The sequence below is a fragment of the Perissodus microlepis genome, chromosome 1 (assembly GCF_051167445.1).
Source record: "Perissodus microlepis isolate ML-2025 ecotype Zambia chromosome 1, ASM5116744v1, whole genome shotgun sequence".
In the NCBI taxonomy this organism is placed as follows: Eukaryota; Metazoa; Chordata; class Actinopteri; order Cichliformes; family Cichlidae; genus Perissodus; species Perissodus microlepis.
This window is the reverse complement of record NC_140461.1, coordinates 1476684-1494586: the sequence shown is the minus strand read 5'-3', so window position 1 is coordinate 1494586 and position 17903 is coordinate 1476684. Positions and strand designations below refer to the sequence as shown.

The following is a 17903-nucleotide window of genomic DNA, read 5'->3' as shown; positions in this document are numbered from 1 at the left end:
GCTGCAAATTCTACAAAACGTTTATTGAAAAGCGAGACAGACTGTAGGAACACGGTAACGAGGGGTCGTGGGCTCGTTAGTCAAACAAGAAGCTCTCCAAAGCTGTGACGCCTCTTTGTTCAGTCTCACCTGCAGAGGTAGATTCTGACATTACCTGAGAGTCAGAAAGAAGAAACGTGCCGCGACCTTTGTCCCCAGCGTCACCACCTCCATCCTCCATGTACAGTCTTTTAAAGAGGTCACAGGTGAAATCATGTCGAACACAATCCGTACCTGACAGGTCCAAACACTGATCATGTGACTTTATCTGGTCCCTTCGTTATGCGTGTGTGTGGGGGGAACAAGTTCAATAAAAACAGAACCGGTGAATCTGACGAGTCCAAACGCTCCTTCAAACTTTCAGCGTTGCTGTTCTCGCAGCTGTTTCAATAAAGTTTAACGTTCTCGATAAAGGTCGTGCTGAGGTTTTGTGGTGGGCGGAGACAGACACAGGAGAACAGCGCTGAAAGCAGCTGGAGCGTTTTTTTAAACGACAGCACATCAAAAAGCCGAGAGCCTCATCCGTCGGCGGGACCATCGAGGGTGACCCCGAGTTAAAGTGGACCTATCCTGCTTCTGCTCACTTCCTGTCGTGTATTTCCTGTTCCTGCGTTGTGTCCTTCATGTTGAAGCTCAGCTGCTCTAAACACAGTTTCAGTTTTTTCTACTCTTGAATCTGGATGATGTCACAGAGAGGTGGTGCCCTGTTTTTCAAGAAGCAGCCAATCAGAATGCTGTCTTAAAGTGGGAGGAGCTAAACCAGCCTATTTCAGCAGCAGTGAGGCCAGGTATGATATACAGAAGGATTATTTTGAATCATGCAAAGCTGGTCTGGTAGAGTCCAAGAATAGAAACAAAATAGATCCACTTTAACGACCTGGTCAAAGAAAACTGATAAATGATGAAAAGGTGAAGAGAGATGAATGTTTGAGACAATTTCTTGCTTTTGATGACTTAGTCCCCACAGAATGACCCGGAGCGGGATTAGACCCAGGTGTTCCTAATAATATGCATCACTGACAGAAACCAACATTTTTTTTTTTTTTTATTCAGATTCATTAAAAAAAGAAAAATCACATTCAGCTTTTCTTCCAGTATAAAGATCACAGAGCCCATCATCATTTCCAAACATAATTTACATGAAATCACTTTTCAGAGGACGAAGGCCTTCGACTCTTCCTCACACGTGCACGCTCCTCAACACAAAACACATGCATGATCCCCAGAAACGTGTTGAACGGCTTCAAAGGAGAGGAAATGACACTGGTTGACCACAGGGGGGCAGCAAACAACGCCCCAAACTCATGGTTTGTATTTGTTTTTTAAACACTTGACAGAGGCTGTCGTCATGCCGACTCGGCGCCTATCAGCAGGTTCAAAAACGATCCCGCTGCGTCCCGATGGCAGCCGCGTGACATTAACGATGTGACATTAAACTACAGTCACTTCCTGTTATCGCCAGTTTTGTTAATGAAAACCAAAAAACATTTGTGTGATCAGACCGAAGCTCCTACATTTCAATAAAGTTCAAATTGAATCATTTTGATTATTTTTCTAAACATTCGTTTAAACGTGATCAGAGCTGCACCGTGGATCAGTGTCGCTGACTGTCCCCTGAAAGTTTCCTCTCACCTGAACGTGCAGCAGGTGGAGCTGGATCATGGTGGAGGAGACATCCACAGACTTATTCATCATTAATAAAATTTAAGACTGAAATCGCAGCTGCAGCAGACAGACTCAATCTGCTGGAAACACCTAGAACCAACTGCACTGCGAGGTTCTGCCATTTCCCGCCCCTGTGGTCGGTCAGATGACCTCTGACCCCAGTCCCGTTTTCTCAGACACTCGACAGCGTGTCCGACTCAAATCAAAGTCATACTCAGGCGTGTGAGGAGAGAAATCGAAGGCCCGCCTGGAGGTTCCCTATGAAAATAAAGATCGAGTAGAAACGGGGAGTATGAAGAAGTGCCGATCGTTACCGTGGGCCACGATTTAGAGAATCTGATACAATCATTTATCACACAAAGAGACACGGCTTCAGCTTCTGTGTAGAAATCTGAGGAGGTCTATGTTAAAAAAAAGAGCTCTATCTCCACTGAAGATGGTTTTCTGGCTAGTTGTGGAACTAGGCTGGAGCTGCGTGAAGCCCCTCCCACCACGCCCCCTCACCTCCACGCAGGCTGCGAGGTGAGCTCAGTCCTGCGGCGTGCTCGCCGTCTCTGCAGGCTCGCTGTCACCAGGAGACGCCGTCAGGTCCGTTTCAGGTGGTCTGGGAGCTTCCTGAACGTCCGCCGTCTCCGGCCCGTCACCCTGCGCCGAATCCTCCGACTCCTCTCCATCCTCGGCCGAAGGCTCTCGCGGCTTGGCCTGAGGAGATGTGGCGCTCCCTTTGTCTCCCTGCTCCTGGAGGAGGCTGAGTCGGTTATTCAGGTCGTTCCTCTCCTTCTGCAGAGCTCTGCACAGCCTCTCCAGCAGCTCCAGCTTCCCCTGCAGAGCCTTGAAGTGACCGTCACGCAGCGTTTTCTGCAAAACAACAACATTCAGTCAGGTCCAGTTTCATGTAGGAGGAAGAATCAGATGGATGAAGCTCCTGTGACATCACCGCGTCGGGTCTCGACACTGGCATTCTGACCACCATCATGCTGGTTTTCAGAGGCCAGAGATCAGAGCCTGGTCAGAATCAGAGGTGTTCAACTAAAGGATGTCCGATTACAGAAAACTCCCCTAAACAAGAGAGCCAATATAATTCACTACGAGTAGCCAAACAGTTAGCAGAGTGTGTGTGGGATCAACAACCGGCTCTCAAGTAAAAAAAAAAAAGAAGGCCACGCCCCTAATAAAACAAACTTTAATCCAGGCGTGTTTTAGGAACGTCCTCCACCGTACAGGTGTAATAAAGGAGGAAATGATCCACAGAGACCAAACAGTTTGTGTATCAGGCTGGAAACGTGCTTATTTCTGCTGGAAAGTTCTAACATGGGAGTCTATGGGGACTGACTCACTGCTGCCTCTGCTGGACATCAGAGGAACTGCAGCTTTTGGCACTTCAGCATGGCTGCTTCTTTCAGCCCCCGAGTTCAGACGAGTGCACTCGAGCGTTGGACCTTTATGTTAAAGGCTGTGACGGTGCTGAACACTTGATTTGCGAGACACTAATCAGTCTGGCTCTCCTACGTCTGCTCCGGCATTTCTAAAGTGTGTGTCTGAAACATCTGAGGCCAAAAACGTGCCTCTATCTTCATTTTAGATCAACATCGGTCACTTTAAACGTTTCGAGAAAAACAAAACGGAGCCCATGAAGAAGAATCACCTCCTCTGCCATCTGCAGCAGCGCCTGGTTATTACTCTCCCATTTGGTCCTCCACTGGGTCGTTTCCTTCTCCAGCTTCTTGATCTTCTTGGTCATCTGCAGGCACACATAGAGAGTTTAGAAACACAGACAGGTGAGCAGGTAACCGCACGCTGACACGCAGGTGACTCACCTTCTCCATCTCTTGTCTGAAGGTGGTGAAGACCTCGTTGCTTTTAGCCAGAGTGCTCTGGAACTCCTCGAACTTGTCCATGTACAGAGAGAGCTGAGAGACGAGAGCAGTGAGTAATGGAGACGATCCAGCTGACCTGTGTGTGTGTGTGTGTGTGTGTGTGTGTGTACCTGCTGCTTCAGCTGGGTTTCCTGCTCCTTCATCAGCTCACACTTGCGTCTGGACTCGGTGGCGTCCTTCAGCAGCTGCAGCGGCACAGACACAGTCTCTCAGACACTCGAGCTCATTTACAGCTGCGATAAAAACCAGAACAAACTGAGATCCTCACAAAGTCTCTCTCACGCTGCTGCTTCTCCTCCACTTCCTTCATCATCTCGGTGATTCTCTGCAGCTTGGCGTCCATCAGCTGCTGCTGCAGCTCCTTGTGCTTGAACACTTTGTCGATGTGCTGCAGAGAAACAACAGAAATCACGTTTCCAGCAGGACCTGAGTGACTGTAAAGATCACTACAAAAGCAACGTTTTTCTTGCTGCTCTAATCCCAGCCAAGCTTTTCAGGTCCTGGTTATGTTTCTCCTCGGTGTGCAGGACGCTGTCACAGCGAGTGATCTGAATGTGCCGAGGCGATGAAATCTTCAGTTTTGTCTCACTGCGACATGACTGAAGAGTAGATTTAAGACTGTAATTGTCTGTAAGACCTTTAAATGTGTATCTAAGACGTCTTAAAGGACCTTCGTGGAGGCAACGTATTTTCCATCTTTGGGAGATGAAGCGACTGCCTTGTTTTTAAGTTTAAAACATCTTCCACAATCAATTTATTTGACCACGTGTGTTGTGGCCAGAGTCTGGAGCTGAGGGTCCTGGAGGGTTACTCCAACCAGAAGCTGCAGCATGAGCAGAACCAGGATCACCTGCTGCAGAAGTCAGTGTGCAGACAAAGTGTCACAACCAGGCCGAGTCTGTGTTGTGACACCCAGAATGCATTTCTGCCTTTTTAATGGCAGCATTAATCCTCTTCATAACAACCAGCGCTGACTTCATGAGCAGAAACAGACTGTTCTGATTGGACGGCAGGCGGGACCTAAACTCACCTCCTCTCGGAGCTCGTACTGCTCGATGAGCTTCTTGAGCTTCTCGGCCAGCTCCATGTTCTCCTGCCTCAGCTTGGTGTTGTGGGCGCTGTGCTGCTCCATCTGCACCTCGATGTCGCTCAGGGTCATCTGGAAGTGCAGCATGGCCTCCTTCCGCTGCTCGTCGTACTCCCTGGACCGCTGGGCGTTCTCCTCCTGCGGGGTTAAGGGGAGGAGTGACACCTGCACAAATGTAAAATGGTCCTCATCGGGTGTTTGTGGCGGCTGAACTACCTTCAGGGTCTTGTTGTGTCTCTGCAGCTCCCGGCAGAGACTCTCCAGCTTGCTGCGAGCCAGGATGGCCTTGCTGTGCTCCCCCTGCAGGTGCACCTTCTCCTTCACGATTTGAGACTGCTTCTTCTGCAGGGCCTTCAGCTGCTTCTGCATGCAGCGGCTCTCCTCCAGCTGAAAGACGGCAACAACAGAACAAACTGGGTCATTTTTATGTTTATGGAAACAAACAGGAAGCTGACAGCAGCGTGGTGTGTGTGGAGGCTTAGAACAAACATGTAGCACCAAGAAGCCTTCTTTATGTCCAAATCTGTGAGAGCTTCCTGAGGTCTAAGGTCACCTTTGTGTGAGATGGTGACGTGAAATCTGAAGCGCGAAACATCTCCATACTTGCCCAGCTTGTTGGATTCATTTACTTCTGTGGCTCCAAAAACACAAACTGAAGCTTTGTGATTATTTTCAAACATTACTGTTGTTCACACTGAGCTTCTGCTGATTATTACTCTGTGGGTGTCCACTGATCCACCCACAGAGCTCTGCTGAAATGCAACCAAACTACCACGATCACTGCTGTCAGAGCGGGAAATGATCGGCCGCGACCACGACTCACGGAGGAGCTGAGAGCGTGTTCACCGTGTCGCTAAATCTGAATCAATCTGCTGCTCGTGATGTCTCTGAAACGGAGCGACTGAGCACGTGTTCCAGATCACACTGAGAAACCCAGACCAACACCACATGGTGACAGAGTGCTTCCTGTCACCTGCTCCCAGGTGTCGGGAGTATCTGCTCAGTGTCGGTGTGTCGGATTTGCGGCTCACCAGGTCGGCGTATTTCTTGCACAGAGCGGCCAGCTTCTCCTCAGGAGTGGCGAGAGCGTTCAGCGCCTGCATCAGAAGAACCACCTCCTTCCCTGAAACCACACGGAAGATCGAAACTGAACAAACCGGACCAACGAGAAAGAAACTGACATCGGGTGACACAAGAACAGAAAAGCTTTAACACGAAAATGTCCTGTTTGGTAAAACTTCCATTTCTCTGGTCTAAACAAAGAGCACAGTCTAATCACAGCTGAATGATTCTCATTCAGGTCTAAATATGTGTAACAGTATCTGTGTGAGTGCTGTCAGACACGTGAAGCTTCACGCGCTCCGTGTTGGTTTTATTCAGTTTTAATTTTTGTATGTAAATATTTAAATGTGATTCCTGAGGTGAGAAACGCATCCCGGCTGTTCAGTGCTTCTAAAGTTCTGCTCGTACCAAAAGCTTTGTCCTCTCTGTTCTTCACATCTCCGCCGGCATCAAGCTCCGCCTCCACCAGGTCGCTGGGACTGTCCTCTCGGCCTGGAGTCTCCCCCCTCTCCTCATTGGTGCAGGAGAGCCCCAAACCAAACTCAGACACCTCCTCCTAACAAAAGTCACATCCATCTATTAGACAGTTATCCTTTAAACAAGTTCTCTCACAGAGATCTCGCTCTGTGCAGACTCCGCCCCTCTGTGCTGGACTGCAGCTGGCGGTAATCTTTGTTCTGGTCTGAACTCAGAATCTGCAGCAGGTGGAGAACAAGGACTACCAGCTGCAGGACAACGCGGAGGAGATGAATTTCGTCCACTGAGTGTAGAATCAGCTGATTATACTGTCACCAAGAACACGTGGGATTATTTATCTGACAGTCCAACTCTGAGGGAAACACAGAAACCTCCCACAGGTCACTGAACAGACATGAACAAGCAGCAGCACAAACGACGAGCCGTCCACGCTCACCTGAGACGGGCTGTCCAGGTCGGGCGGGGAATCGTTGCCACCTACGATTCGTCTCGTCCCCACATCGAGCTCGCAAACTCCCGAAGTCTCCATCAGCGTCGGTCACGAGCTGAAGGTCAGAGCAAACACGAGATTACCACATGATGGAAGTCAAAGCACGGAGAAATAAAACCAATTATCTGACCCTCAAATCTGCAGTTGGGTTTACTGAAGAGGTCAGAGTGGTGGGTGGATACAGTGGAGTTGTTCTCATGTCTCTAATTCTGGCCAAGTCTGACATGTATTTCCATTCAGGTCTGCTTCAGGTTAGGAAATATAGTTTCATCTTATTCACAATATCAAACAGGTGAGAAAGATTTAACACTGACGAAGAATAAACACTAAATCCACGTGGACATCACTCCAAATATTGTGAAAAACTCTGGGCGGTGACCGTCGCCTTCCTGCTGACAACGACTGACAGTGACCTCAAACCCCTCAGTTCACCTGCCTCAGGTGGACAACGGCAGGTTGTGATTTATTCTCAGACAGGGTTGATCCTCTCTGACTGTGTGATTAAATCCACTGCTGTTGTTCCACGCGGGTAAATGCACATCACTTACCACACACTCACACACTCTGTTTAAGCATCAACTGGTGTTCCAGGTGTTTATGGACCTCTGTTGGGGCTCTGTCCTAAATCCTTCTCCTCATTCAAAGTGTTGCTATAACAGAGATCAGCCACAGCTGCTGTCAATGTCAACAATACAACTTTTACAATAAGTCTTTCTCGTGGAATAAACCCTAACTGCGTGAAATAAGCTCAGACTTTCAGCTCGACTGCAGCCTGATGGCTTGAACGGGATGAAGAGGACGAGGAGCTCGTGCTTCTCCACAAAGACACCAGGACTGTGTTCACAGTGAAACACGCGTGTGCAGCAGCAGCAGGCTGACCCTGTACGCACGATGGTAACAGTCTGAGTTCAGTGCACACACGCGCTGAATAAAACTTACACTCAGGCCTACAAACAGACCAGTTCGCTAGCATCTTTCCACTAATAGTAGCAGCTGATAGTTTAGACGCCCTGAAAACGTTCGGTGGAATACTTTAAGAAGCTTAAAAATCTCTAAAATGGACTTTATAACGTGTTTCAGCGGCGCAGCGGCACAAACTCACGGAAGTTTACCCCGGGCTAGCAGGCTAGCCTAACCAGCCATCTGCTTTACAGCAGAAATGAGCAGTTAGCTTCCGAATGTCCGAGTCACAGAGTGCGAGCTGACCGCGTGAATGTGCAGGTGAACCTGTGAGCCTGTGTGTGACACCTTCAGCCTCTCTCCTACCATCAGAGCGGACTTTCCTGCGCAAACATGGTGCAGCCGCTCAGCTAGAGCTGAAACACTGGCAGCTACAGCGTTAGCTGTTCTGCTAAAGCCGACGATAAGAAACTTTGAGAGTCCCGCTAAAGAACCACAGAGCATCACCTCACCAGCCTACCTGCCGGGTTTGATGTCCGGTGTGTGGGGATAGCTCCCGTTTCTCTCCGCTCGGCTAACGTGTTTACAGTAAACACTGTAAGCTAACCAACTTCACCAAAGTCTAGAAAACAAGACATTAGCGGGTTAATTCAAGTATAACACTACAGCCGGATTAAAGGAGGCACCCTTGGGCATTAAGAACCGCCTAAAAAGATTTATTATCAGCTGCATGTCGGTCCGGATCAGCACGGTAACCGTAACCCGGACCGAATTTAAGGCGAGTCTTGTGTGACGTCCATCGGCGCGGACGGCATCCTGCTCAGGCTAGCTGCGCTGCTAAACTAGCATCTGATTCTGTCTTCCTGTGAATAAGTGTATCCCTCACGTGTCAGGTGTCACCTTTTGGATTAAAGAGCGCAAGTGACAAACTAACACCCCGCGGAAATGTAACGCGCCTTTGGAAATTAAAGCCAACATTAGTTTACTTCTGTTAGCACGGCTAACCTGAGCTAGCAGCCAGACTGTAGCTAACCCTGCCTGCTAACAGCACTGTACAAACTTTACTTCGCCAAATACCAATTTTTTTTCCCGGTTCTCGTCAAAGCTTTGCATTCAAGCTAATAACCATACCCCACCTAATCAGTTTGAATCCGCACGGAGCGTTAACAGTGGGGTAGCCGTCGCTTAAACACCTGGAGCGGTTACCTGTGTGTCCTCACCGGAGATGAAAGCAGGAGTCAAGCTGCCATCAACCGACAAGCGCAACATCCGGTTATGTCTTTTTCAAAATAAAATCTCCTCAAGCTTAAAAAAGAAGCCATTGCTTCTGTGGGGAAACTCGGCATACTTTCGTCCTTTTTCATCAGATCTGAGATGTGTCACTGTGGCATAACAGAAACTGTGTAACTGACCGTGGAGTGGGAAAACTTGATTTAGAGTTACTTCAGGGTCCTTGTGCTTGTGAGACTGGTGATAGCGCACATATCTCAAGTTTTCTGTTACGGAGGAGAGAGAGGCAAGTACCCGCCCAGGTTCCCAAGCCAAACATCCGAAACCAGTTATGAGTAAAAAAAATGTGATTTCAGGGAAGCATAGCTCCAGGGTGAACCCAGGCCAAAATAATAAACAAAACCAACTAAGTCCCGCCAGAGGAAACTAACTAAACCCTAAGAAAGAAACATCACAAATTTTGTAATTTTTAAATTATAAATAACAATATTTCTAAGTAATCATCATCTGCCAGTCTATACGTTTTTTCTGGGGGTATTGTTCTCATGTAGTTTTACAGTTTTTGAATTATGTGCATAAAAGGCAACTCTCTAATTTGAATGTGGCGTCCACCGCTCCTATTTCCGGTGTTAATCTGAGCAGCTTGATGAATCTAAAGTCGAAACGAAAAGCAAAAAAGCCCCGAGAGATTTTCGTTTTTCAGGGAGGGAGGAAGATGAAACTTAGCTTCTTTACAAAGATCCGTACATCCAAATAACATAACGGACCTCTCTTCTTGTTTATTAAAAAAACAATCTTTATGTTGGAGTTTTTCACTGATGTTAACTTGTTTTTTTCCTGAACATCCTGAATAAATATTTAATTATAAAAAAAATATTGGCATTTACATTTATAACAACAACAACAACACTAATGCTAACAATAATACTAATAACGATGATGATATATAAGAATGTCCCAAATGTGGGATAAAGTGCATTTTCCCTTCTGTGTTTGTATAATAGTTTTTGGTCTTCCTCCTCTGCCTCTGAGACTGTGACCCTGCCGGTGTGGAGTGAGTGGGAACATTTAGGAGCTGTTGTGTTAAAGTGAGTGAGTCCAGAGAGTGACGGCGTCAGTGAATGAGCTCAGGACACCGAGAGTTTGGTTCAGAGAAAAGGAGTAAGTGGCATGAGAACCCTGACTGAGCATGCGCAGAGGAAGTTTAACGTGTGTAGTTTGTTTCTGATTGACCTTATCACTGTTTCACTGAGTTGGAGGAAAGGTTAAACCAGCTGTTTACGTAGAGGACTCTGAAACAGTTGATGTGCTCGCCACCAGAGGGCGCAAACCGCGGTCTCTGTTTACTCCTGAAAGTTTACACAGTCTCATGACACTTATTTAGGCTGATTAAGTAAAACATCCTTTTAGTCCAGGGCGGCTTTCAGGAGATAAGATCCTGTTTTGTGCCCTTTATCTGCGGCTCTGTCAGTGAAACAGACTCAATGAGTGAAAATGTGAAAGGACGTGCAGACACCACCAAATCCTGCCCTCTGAATCCTCACCCTCAGAGTCCTCAGACAGTTTACAGCCAGTTAGTCAGGCAGTGATTTCAGGTTAGATTCCAGCAGTAGTGACAGTCTGTGTTTAGCTCCTGGACTAAACACAGGAGGTCTGTTGTGGTGACACCTCCTCCTCCTTCGTCTCCATGGTTATATCTGATGCCTGAATTCACAGAGCAGAGGAGACACTGAACATCAGATCAGTCAGAGCTGATCACATAATTCATGATCATAATGTGGACATGCACCAAAACACACCATAACTGTCAGCTTCCAAAGGTTTATTTTTTCTACTCTTTGCTCTATTGTCATGTCACAGAGAGACGATATCCTGATACGGTGATGTCACACACTCAGATGCTCTGCATGGAGTGGAAGCAGTAGAGGTGAATCAGCAGGTGATGACTCCTGGTGTCCAGTTAGAATGAGACCATGAGGCAGACCCGGGACAGGCTGGAGGGAAGATGTGCTTCAGCCGGAGGAGGTGCTGTCCACAGGACCGCAGTGGACTGAGTAGATGCTGGAAAATGGATGAGAAAAAGCGAGAGTAATATTAGTATGCATTTGTATTGTTTCGGTCGTTTTAGTGCAAAGACAAATGCATTTGACTCTAAATAAAATCTACATAAAATCACACTGTTGGTCTCAGTTACATATTAACTGAGATCAACAAAAATCAGTAGCGACCCTCAGATACAGCATCCTGCTGTGTTTGTGTTCCTCCTGATTACAGCTCATAATTCCACTAATTATAATCTTTTCTGAGTGTTTGCCGAGCTTTCTGATCTTCCTCTGCTTTGTTGTGCAGCTCTCAGTGAACTGAGCTCCTCTGCTTTCAACCAGGGGACCGTTCAGCTCAGACAGCCAATGAGCTAACGGCTCGAAGCTGGGCGCCTGACCCGATTGGCTCAGCGCTGTGCATTGTTGTCATCCCGACGGGCGATTGGCCGGCCGATGAAGCCCCGCCCCTTCTCTGCCCTCGCTGCTTTCCATCCAGAGCGGAGAAGAAAAACGGGAGAAGAGACGGAAAGCTGCTCGGGGCTTCGGCTGGAGTCAAAGCGGAGCTGCTTCAGCGGGATTTAGAGACTGGTTCCGCGGGAATAACGGCGACGCTCACCGGCTCACCTTCACGGTACGTCCTCCCGCTCCGCTGCTCTTCCTCGGGCTGAGTTTGAGTGCCAGCCGCTGCTGGTGTCAGATATCAGGGAAGCTGCTCCTCCCGTCTGCTTCCACCGTGGAGCCACTTTCAGGGTGTTGATGTGCAGATACGAGCGCTGTGCACACACTTTGTTCTCTGCGAGACCAGAGACGCTCACGTCTCCAGCCTGTCTCCTTTGGGTGTGAGTCCTGCACGGCACGGGCTGCAGGGTGGTGACCCCTGGACCCCGCAGGGCACAGCTGGGTTTTCTGGAGGTTCACTGTGACCCTGACCGAGCTCTGCAGAAATTAAAAAGGGTATCCACGAGTGAGGGCTTTACTCCGAGCTGCAGGGGTGGTCTTAGCGGAACACCCCAGGAGCTGGGACACGAGTGTTAACCCGAGGATCAGTGCACCACCTGTGAGGTTCAATATGTTTATGAAAAGACTGTTCAGGTGTAGTTTGGGATCAGCTTCAGGTCAGACACATGCCTGCACATTCATGTCACAGAGTTATTTCCGGTCATGTGTCTGCTGCTGCTTCATTTTCATGTTAAACAGTAACGTAAAAATCCCTGAGCCCAAAGCTCAGGCTGCTCCAAACACTCAGTCTGTCCCACTTTTTTCTACTCCTGGATCTGTGTGATGTCACAGAGAGTGGATAGAAGCTCCACCCACCTGCTGTTTAGTGAAGGTTGTGTTAAAGTGGGAGGAGCTAAAGCAGTGATGGAAGGGTTAGACTGTGCAACTTAAAATGTAACGATTGCTTATCATACTAGCTGTATTATTGAATCATAACACATGTGTTTGCCTGAGAGCCAGAAACCTGTAAAATTATACCTGTGATTAATCAAACTTCAGTGTCTGTTAGCATTAAACCGTTACAGTTACGTTCAATGTTACTACAGTTTAATTGTGTTTTAAATGTAGCCTTTGCAGTGGTGCGTTTACAGCCCTCTGGTAAAACCCAGACTCGCTCACTGCTTAGTTCAGTTCAAGCCAAGATGGCAGAAGGATGGACTTTTGTTTACAGGGTCTATGTGAAGAATTAAAACTCAAAGTTTCAGTAGGTGTAGGTGTATCTGTGTGTCACCTGGTCCACCTGTGGCTTCAGCTCTCCATCCTCAGGATGATTGGTGGTCTCCCTTTTTAGACGAGCTGTACTGAACATTCGAGCAGCTTTTATTTATCTTTGGGTCTCTCTTTAGAAATCAATTATTCAGACCAGCGTACTGTTGCTGTCCTCGTCTGTCTGTGACGGCGTTCAGGTATTGAGGGCTGTCATTGAGGCGGAACCTCGCCGGTGACCGATCCCTGCTCGTGCTTGTGATGTGATGACAGCTGATTGTAGCTGTTAACAGGTTCTCTGGATGTTCACAGTTCTTCTTGGAAGTAATGAGTCAGTGCAAAGCCGTAAAGCTGTGGGAGGTGTAAAAGCTGGCGTCGGCTGTGTTACTATGTGTGACCGAGTTGGACTGCTGGGGTGACTTTTTTAGAAAAAATGAGCCTCACCCAGACAGGAAGCCAACACACTCAGATGCCTCAGGAGGGGATTATTGTTATTAGTTTGTACTATCTGATGACGTGTGCAGCACTTAATCTGACTGGATTCTGCTCTGAAGGAGGATCACAGATGGAGATTCAGGTTATTTGAAAGAGAATATTAGATGTGAGGGTGTGAAGCATCATGGGATGTCCCTGCCATTCTCCCCCCGAGTGTCATCAGGAGGCGTTTGGAGGTTGCACACAGCAGACGGCGCCATCTGTTCGGCTGCTTCCACCCTCTGCGTTTCTACCTCAGGTGTCGCCTCAGAAGCACTCCTGCGTCTCCGACCTTCCATCCTCCCTTTCAGGCGCTTCGGCTTGTCTCCGGCTCCGAACATAGACTCTGATCCATCCGTCTGTCTCTCCCGTAAACACTGTCTCAGAGATCAGACACAGTGTCTGAACCAGCAGCACATGGCCCTTGTTCTTCCCTTTTGCCTTTTTGTTTCCATGACAACCACACACAGAAATCACCCCTCAGATTGCTCTGTCAGTGTGTGTGTGTGTGTTTTAGCTCTTGATGGCTGGCTCTCTGTCGTGCCTTACGGGGACGCTTAGCTGTAATAGAGCCATGATTACAGTTGTTAGAAACATCTGCGTGTTTCCTCAGGAGAAGAAAAAGTCCGACTGACACAAAATAGTTTTTTTCAGAGATCGGATATCCCCCAAATAATATTTTTTATGCTTGATGACCAAAAGCATAAAGCATAAAACACCCTGGGCTGGAAGGCCCAGATACCTGCAGTTCCTCTGATGCCCAGCAGAGGCAGCAGTGAGTCAGTCCCCATAGACTCCCACGTTAAAACTTTACAGCAGAAGTAAACATGTTTACAGCCTGATACACCATATACAGCAAATCACCTCTTTAAAGTTTGCATTATTAGGGGCGTGGCCTCTCTGACTGACAGGTGGATGGTGACACAGCTGTAGCTGCTAGCTGTCTGCTAGCTAGGGCAGGGCAATATGGCCAAAAATATTTATCACGATATATATTTGAAAATTTGCGATAACAATATAACTGATGATATAATTGACACGAGACAAAATACTTTACAACTCCACAACTGTATTAGTGCAAAAAAAAAACCCAAAAAAATCAATGTATTTTCACTCAAACAAGCAGCTGTTTTTTATGTGCATTAAAGTTATATAAACATTTAACAGTGCAAATGCAAATACTTGCTGACAGTTTAACCAAAAGGCATTTCCAGTGGAAACTGGCCGACATATCCTCAGCATAACCATGTATAACATCCACAAAACTTAAAAAGAGGTCATACACGCACAATACGGTAATATTATGTTGAAGCACAGTACGTATCACTCCGCGAGGCTCCGCCTACGACAGCCGTAATGCTCCGACAATCCATCAAGCGGTGCGGCTTCGTAGCTCAGCAAAGTCGTGCTGAAACATTTGACTGAGACTTTGAGATTTTCGAGCGCGGTGCACATAAAATCGTTTCGAGGTCAGTAAACACAACCAGAGTTCATACATAAGGCTCACGGGATTATAAGGGGCTCTGTCGATTTTTCTGAAAATCAAAGGATTTTAAGAGAAACTTATTTTCCAAACAACACGGTAATAACGACGGCCCGCTAGCATGCTCTGCCAAAAATAGTGCTTTGTGGTGTATCTGACGGACGAAAGCTAAACCAGTTCCACACCAGTGAAGTTTTTTTACAAACCAGTTCTGGTTCATCCGTTTCATTCAACGATACACTTTCGCTCTTCTCGTTCTCCGTCGCCGCCATGCTTTTTCCGCCATGTGTGTATGAAAACAAAGGCACTGCGCATGCGCGTTTTACCCATATTCTATTGCCATATTTCATTTTCTTATCGTTGCCCAACATCATACCGGTATTACTGTGTCAGTCTGCCCCAGGGCAGCTGTGGCTACAACTGTAGCTGCCTCCACCAGTGTGTGAATGTGAGAGTGAATGAATAGTGGTATTGTACAGCGATTTGAGGGGTCCCGAAAAGCGCTATATAAAATGCAATCCATTATTATTATTATTATTATTATTATTATTATTATTATATGGCCCAGCCCTACTGCTGGCTTCACCTGAACTGGACCTCTGGGCTGTGTTTGTGCTGTTGGAGCCTTTTGGAGCATTTTAATGACATCATGTGACCAATAGTATGGCAGCTGTGAGGTCACTATACTAACAGACCGTTAAAGAAGGTGGAGATCTGACTTAGTGAAATTTGAGGATTTAGATGGATGTTACCGAGTACTGATTGGGTGCTGTCTGTGTGTGTGACTAAGCCAGATGTGTTGGTAGACCGGCTGGTTTAGAGTAAATATGATTGCTTGGCTCCTAAAAAACAACATGATTGTGGCCAAAATGCTAAAGTTGAGGCATCAGAATCAGCCAGATCCTGGGTCCTTATTTATTTATCATTTGATCTGCTTTTAATATAAAATACTGTCACGTTTAAGTGCAGTAACCTAAAAAAAAGAATTTACAGGACTGAGTGCTGGGGAACAGTTTCACAGTTTCTGCCTTTGATGTTTTTCCAGCCTGTGTGTGTGTGCGTGTGTGTGTGCGTGCGTGTGCGTGTGTGTTTGGGGGGTAAACAGTGCAGAGCTTCATGTGGAATCTGGCCTGGTTGTTTCTCTCCAGTGTGGCCTCGCTCCATCCTGCAGACCTTTTGTTTGTCCGTCTTCCTGTGTGTAATGTCAACATCCTCTCATTTGTCGCTCCACCCGCCGCCCGTCAGGCCAAACCAGAGGAGCCAAGCTCCGCCTGCTCCAGCGCACCTCCGCCTGCTCGCTCGTCTTCTTCCTCTGCGAGATAACGGCTCAGCTGGCAGCTCCGTGCTAATAACGCTGCTGTTTGCTCTCGTCGGTTTGTGTGCCGGCCGCCGGCGTGCCTTCTCCCTCTGAACGCATTCCAGCCTCCTCACACTGTTTACTCTCCCCTCTGCGCCTCCTCCTGACCGCTGCCTTCTTTCTTTTTCCTTTTCTAAACTCGCTCACTTCATTCTGCCCTTTCCGTCATTATTTTATCATCAGTCTGCTCTGTTCCTTCATATTTCCTCCCTCTTTGCGACTGTTCCTCTCCTACAACTTATTGTAGTTTCACAACAAGCCTGGTTCATTTGATTTGCACAGCGTGTCACCAGTGAAGGTTTAAAGTGAACATACAAATGATATCAAGGACAGAGAGGAAAGGAAACACATTTGGAAACGATAGAAGCCGACGAAGACGTGCATCAGCTCTGTGTGTGCTCCATTAGAGAGCGGCCTAAAGCCGGGACGTCATTTTCTGATTCGTTATTAAATAAGAGCCGAGATTAAAGAGCGACGGCTGTAAAGTTTGCCCTGCTCCAAAGTTTTGGGGCATAAACAGCAAAAAGCTGCATCCTAATGATCTGTGAGGACGTCGGCCTGGCAGTGGGGGAGGATCTGAGTGGGAGCTGGGACGGAGAGCGTCGGCCTGACTGAGACTTCAAGGCTTTAAATAAAACAGAAGCTTGTCTCATGATTCAGCGAACCACGCATGTGCATGTGTCACTTCCTGCTGCATGCTGCATGATTGCTGACCACTCACCGATGTGTTTTTGGATATAAAGTGATTCCCAGTAAAGCTCCAGTTTCTGATTTTTAGCACCAATAGTTTCCAGGTGTGCGGCTCCAAACAGCTGCTTCTTTACGAGCCCGGGCTGTGGCACAGGTTCCTTTTTCTGCAGGAAAAGTTAAATATGATTCTGCACTGCAAAGACACAAGTAGCAACAAACAAAACCAGCTGTTCATGTCAACGACAGTTTCTGCATGAAGCTTTAACTTTATCAAACTGGCCTGTGATTGGTTTGACAATGACGTAGCTGGTTCTGAGCCGAAGACATGAACAAGTTTCTCAGACTCACGGCGAGTCAGAAACTGAGCTGCTGGGGGTTCAGTCCCGGGACAGGTCATCACTCCTGCACCTCTCTGAGTGGAGATTATTACACGTGCACTGTTTTCACACGTGCACGACAGCCGTGAACATTTGTATCTGACAGAGCTGCGTGTGAGAGTCGTTCACGTCCAGCATTAACCCGACGTTTACCCTGCTGCAGGTCATTCAGTCCATTGAATTTTAAAGAAATAGCTGTATATAAAAGATGGCCCTGTGACGCAGCTTTAAGGCAGCTCTCAGAAGCAGACGCTGCGTTTATCTCTCATGCTCTCAAGCTCCGTGCACCGTGGTGATGTTTGAGTGCAGAAGAGACAGCGAAGAACCTTTAAATCCACACCCAGAGTTTCCTTCCTGCAGGGCGGCGGCGTCAGAACCACCAACTCACCTCGACGCGCCGTCAGCAGCGATGCATTAATCGCTGTGCACGAAGGCTTATCAGACTCTGCACAGCAGCAGAGCAGAGATGCTGTGCGGTTGTAGCTGTGTTTTATTCTTGGAGGGAGTGTTTCCATCACTGTGTGTGTGTGTGTGTGTGTGTGTGTGTGTGTCTCTATGTTTAGCTGTGTTTGTTTAGGACTCAGTAATTATGGCTGGCAGCAGAGTTTCAGCCCCAGCGGGAGGAGGAATGCCTTTGGTCTGCTTCTGTCACTGAAACTGACTCCAGAGGACTCAACCTGCATCTTGTGATTATATATCTGTGCATGTGTTTGTTTTTGAACTGTTCACATCCCACAATCAGTCCACTCAGGGTGGGGCGCTCCGGGGCCTGAATGTAGGTCAGCGTAGTTTCATTTATGTGTGATGTTTTTGCCAAAGGAAGTGTTGACCTCTGAATTCTTCTCTTTCCTGGCTCGTTACACACACACACACACACACACACACACACACACACACACACACACACACACGCCTTCCTGTCTGGGTGGAACCTCAGCATGATGTCAGT

The 17903-nt window shown here is 47.5% G+C and overlaps 2 protein-coding genes and 1 long non-coding RNA gene across 5 annotated transcripts in view; 1 reads left to right on the top strand and 2 right to left on the bottom strand.

Moving 5' to 3' along the window:
- Positions 1 to 2: 2 nt before the first annotated feature.
- txlng (taxilin gamma) lies at positions 3 to 8892 on the bottom strand. Of its 3 annotated transcripts, none has more exons than XM_084925914.1 (11): positions 8804 to 8892; positions 6644 to 6752; positions 6139 to 6286; positions 5700 to 5791; positions 4885 to 5055; positions 4612 to 4806; positions 3850 to 3969; positions 3692 to 3766; positions 3522 to 3614; positions 3350 to 3445; positions 3 to 2562 (listed from the first exon to the last, which is right to left on the bottom strand). In XM_084925914.1, exons 2-11 carry the CDS (start codon positions 6734 to 6736, stop codon positions 2233 to 2235), a joined length of 1413 nt encoding a protein of 470 aa, XP_084782040.1. In that variant the 5' UTR covers positions 6737 to 6752; positions 8804 to 8892; the 3' UTR covers positions 3 to 2232. The 3 variants fall into 3 exon arrangements, with proteins under 3 accessions (XP_084782040.1, XP_084782047.1, XP_084782056.1); XM_084925921.1 differs by having other exon boundaries at positions 8734 to 8839; XM_084925930.1 differs by lacking the exon at positions 8804 to 8892 and adding an exon at positions 8118 to 8719.
- Positions 8893 to 9602: 710 nt separating this feature from the next.
- The window catches only part of LOC146393072 (uncharacterized), an 18053-nt gene continuing 9752 nt past the window's right edge, over positions 9603 to 17903 (bottom strand). The window contains exons 2-3 of the long non-coding RNA XR_014800051.1: positions 10627 to 10888; positions 9603 to 10531 (exon numbers count right to left, since the gene is read on the bottom strand). This is a non-coding gene — a long non-coding RNA (uncharacterized LOC146393072). The remainder of the gene's footprint in view (positions 10532 to 10626; positions 10889 to 17903) is intronic.
- ccdc102a (coiled-coil domain containing 102A) overlaps positions 11323 to 17903 on the top strand; it is a 55859-nt gene continuing 49278 nt past the window's right edge. The window contains exon 1 of the mRNA XM_084925888.1: positions 11323 to 11500. The gene's annotated coding sequence lies outside the window, so the exon portion shown is untranslated. The remainder of the gene's footprint in view (positions 11501 to 17903) is intronic.

Bases quoted from the DNA above. Each gene is read 5' to 3' on its own strand.
- txlng (XM_084925914.1), bottom strand. From the start codon at position 6,736: ATGGAGACTTCGGGAGTTTGCGAGCTCGATGTGGGGACGAGACGAATC. The intron at 5,792-6,138 runs GTACGAGCAGAA...GTGTGGTTTCAG, and splicing joins CAGAGAGGACAAAGCTTTTG to GGAAGGAGGTGGTTCTTCTG. The intron at 3,970-4,611 runs GTGAGTTTAGGT...GTTTCTCTGCAG, and splicing joins AGTACGAGCTCCGAGAGGAG to CACATCGACAAAGTGTTCAA.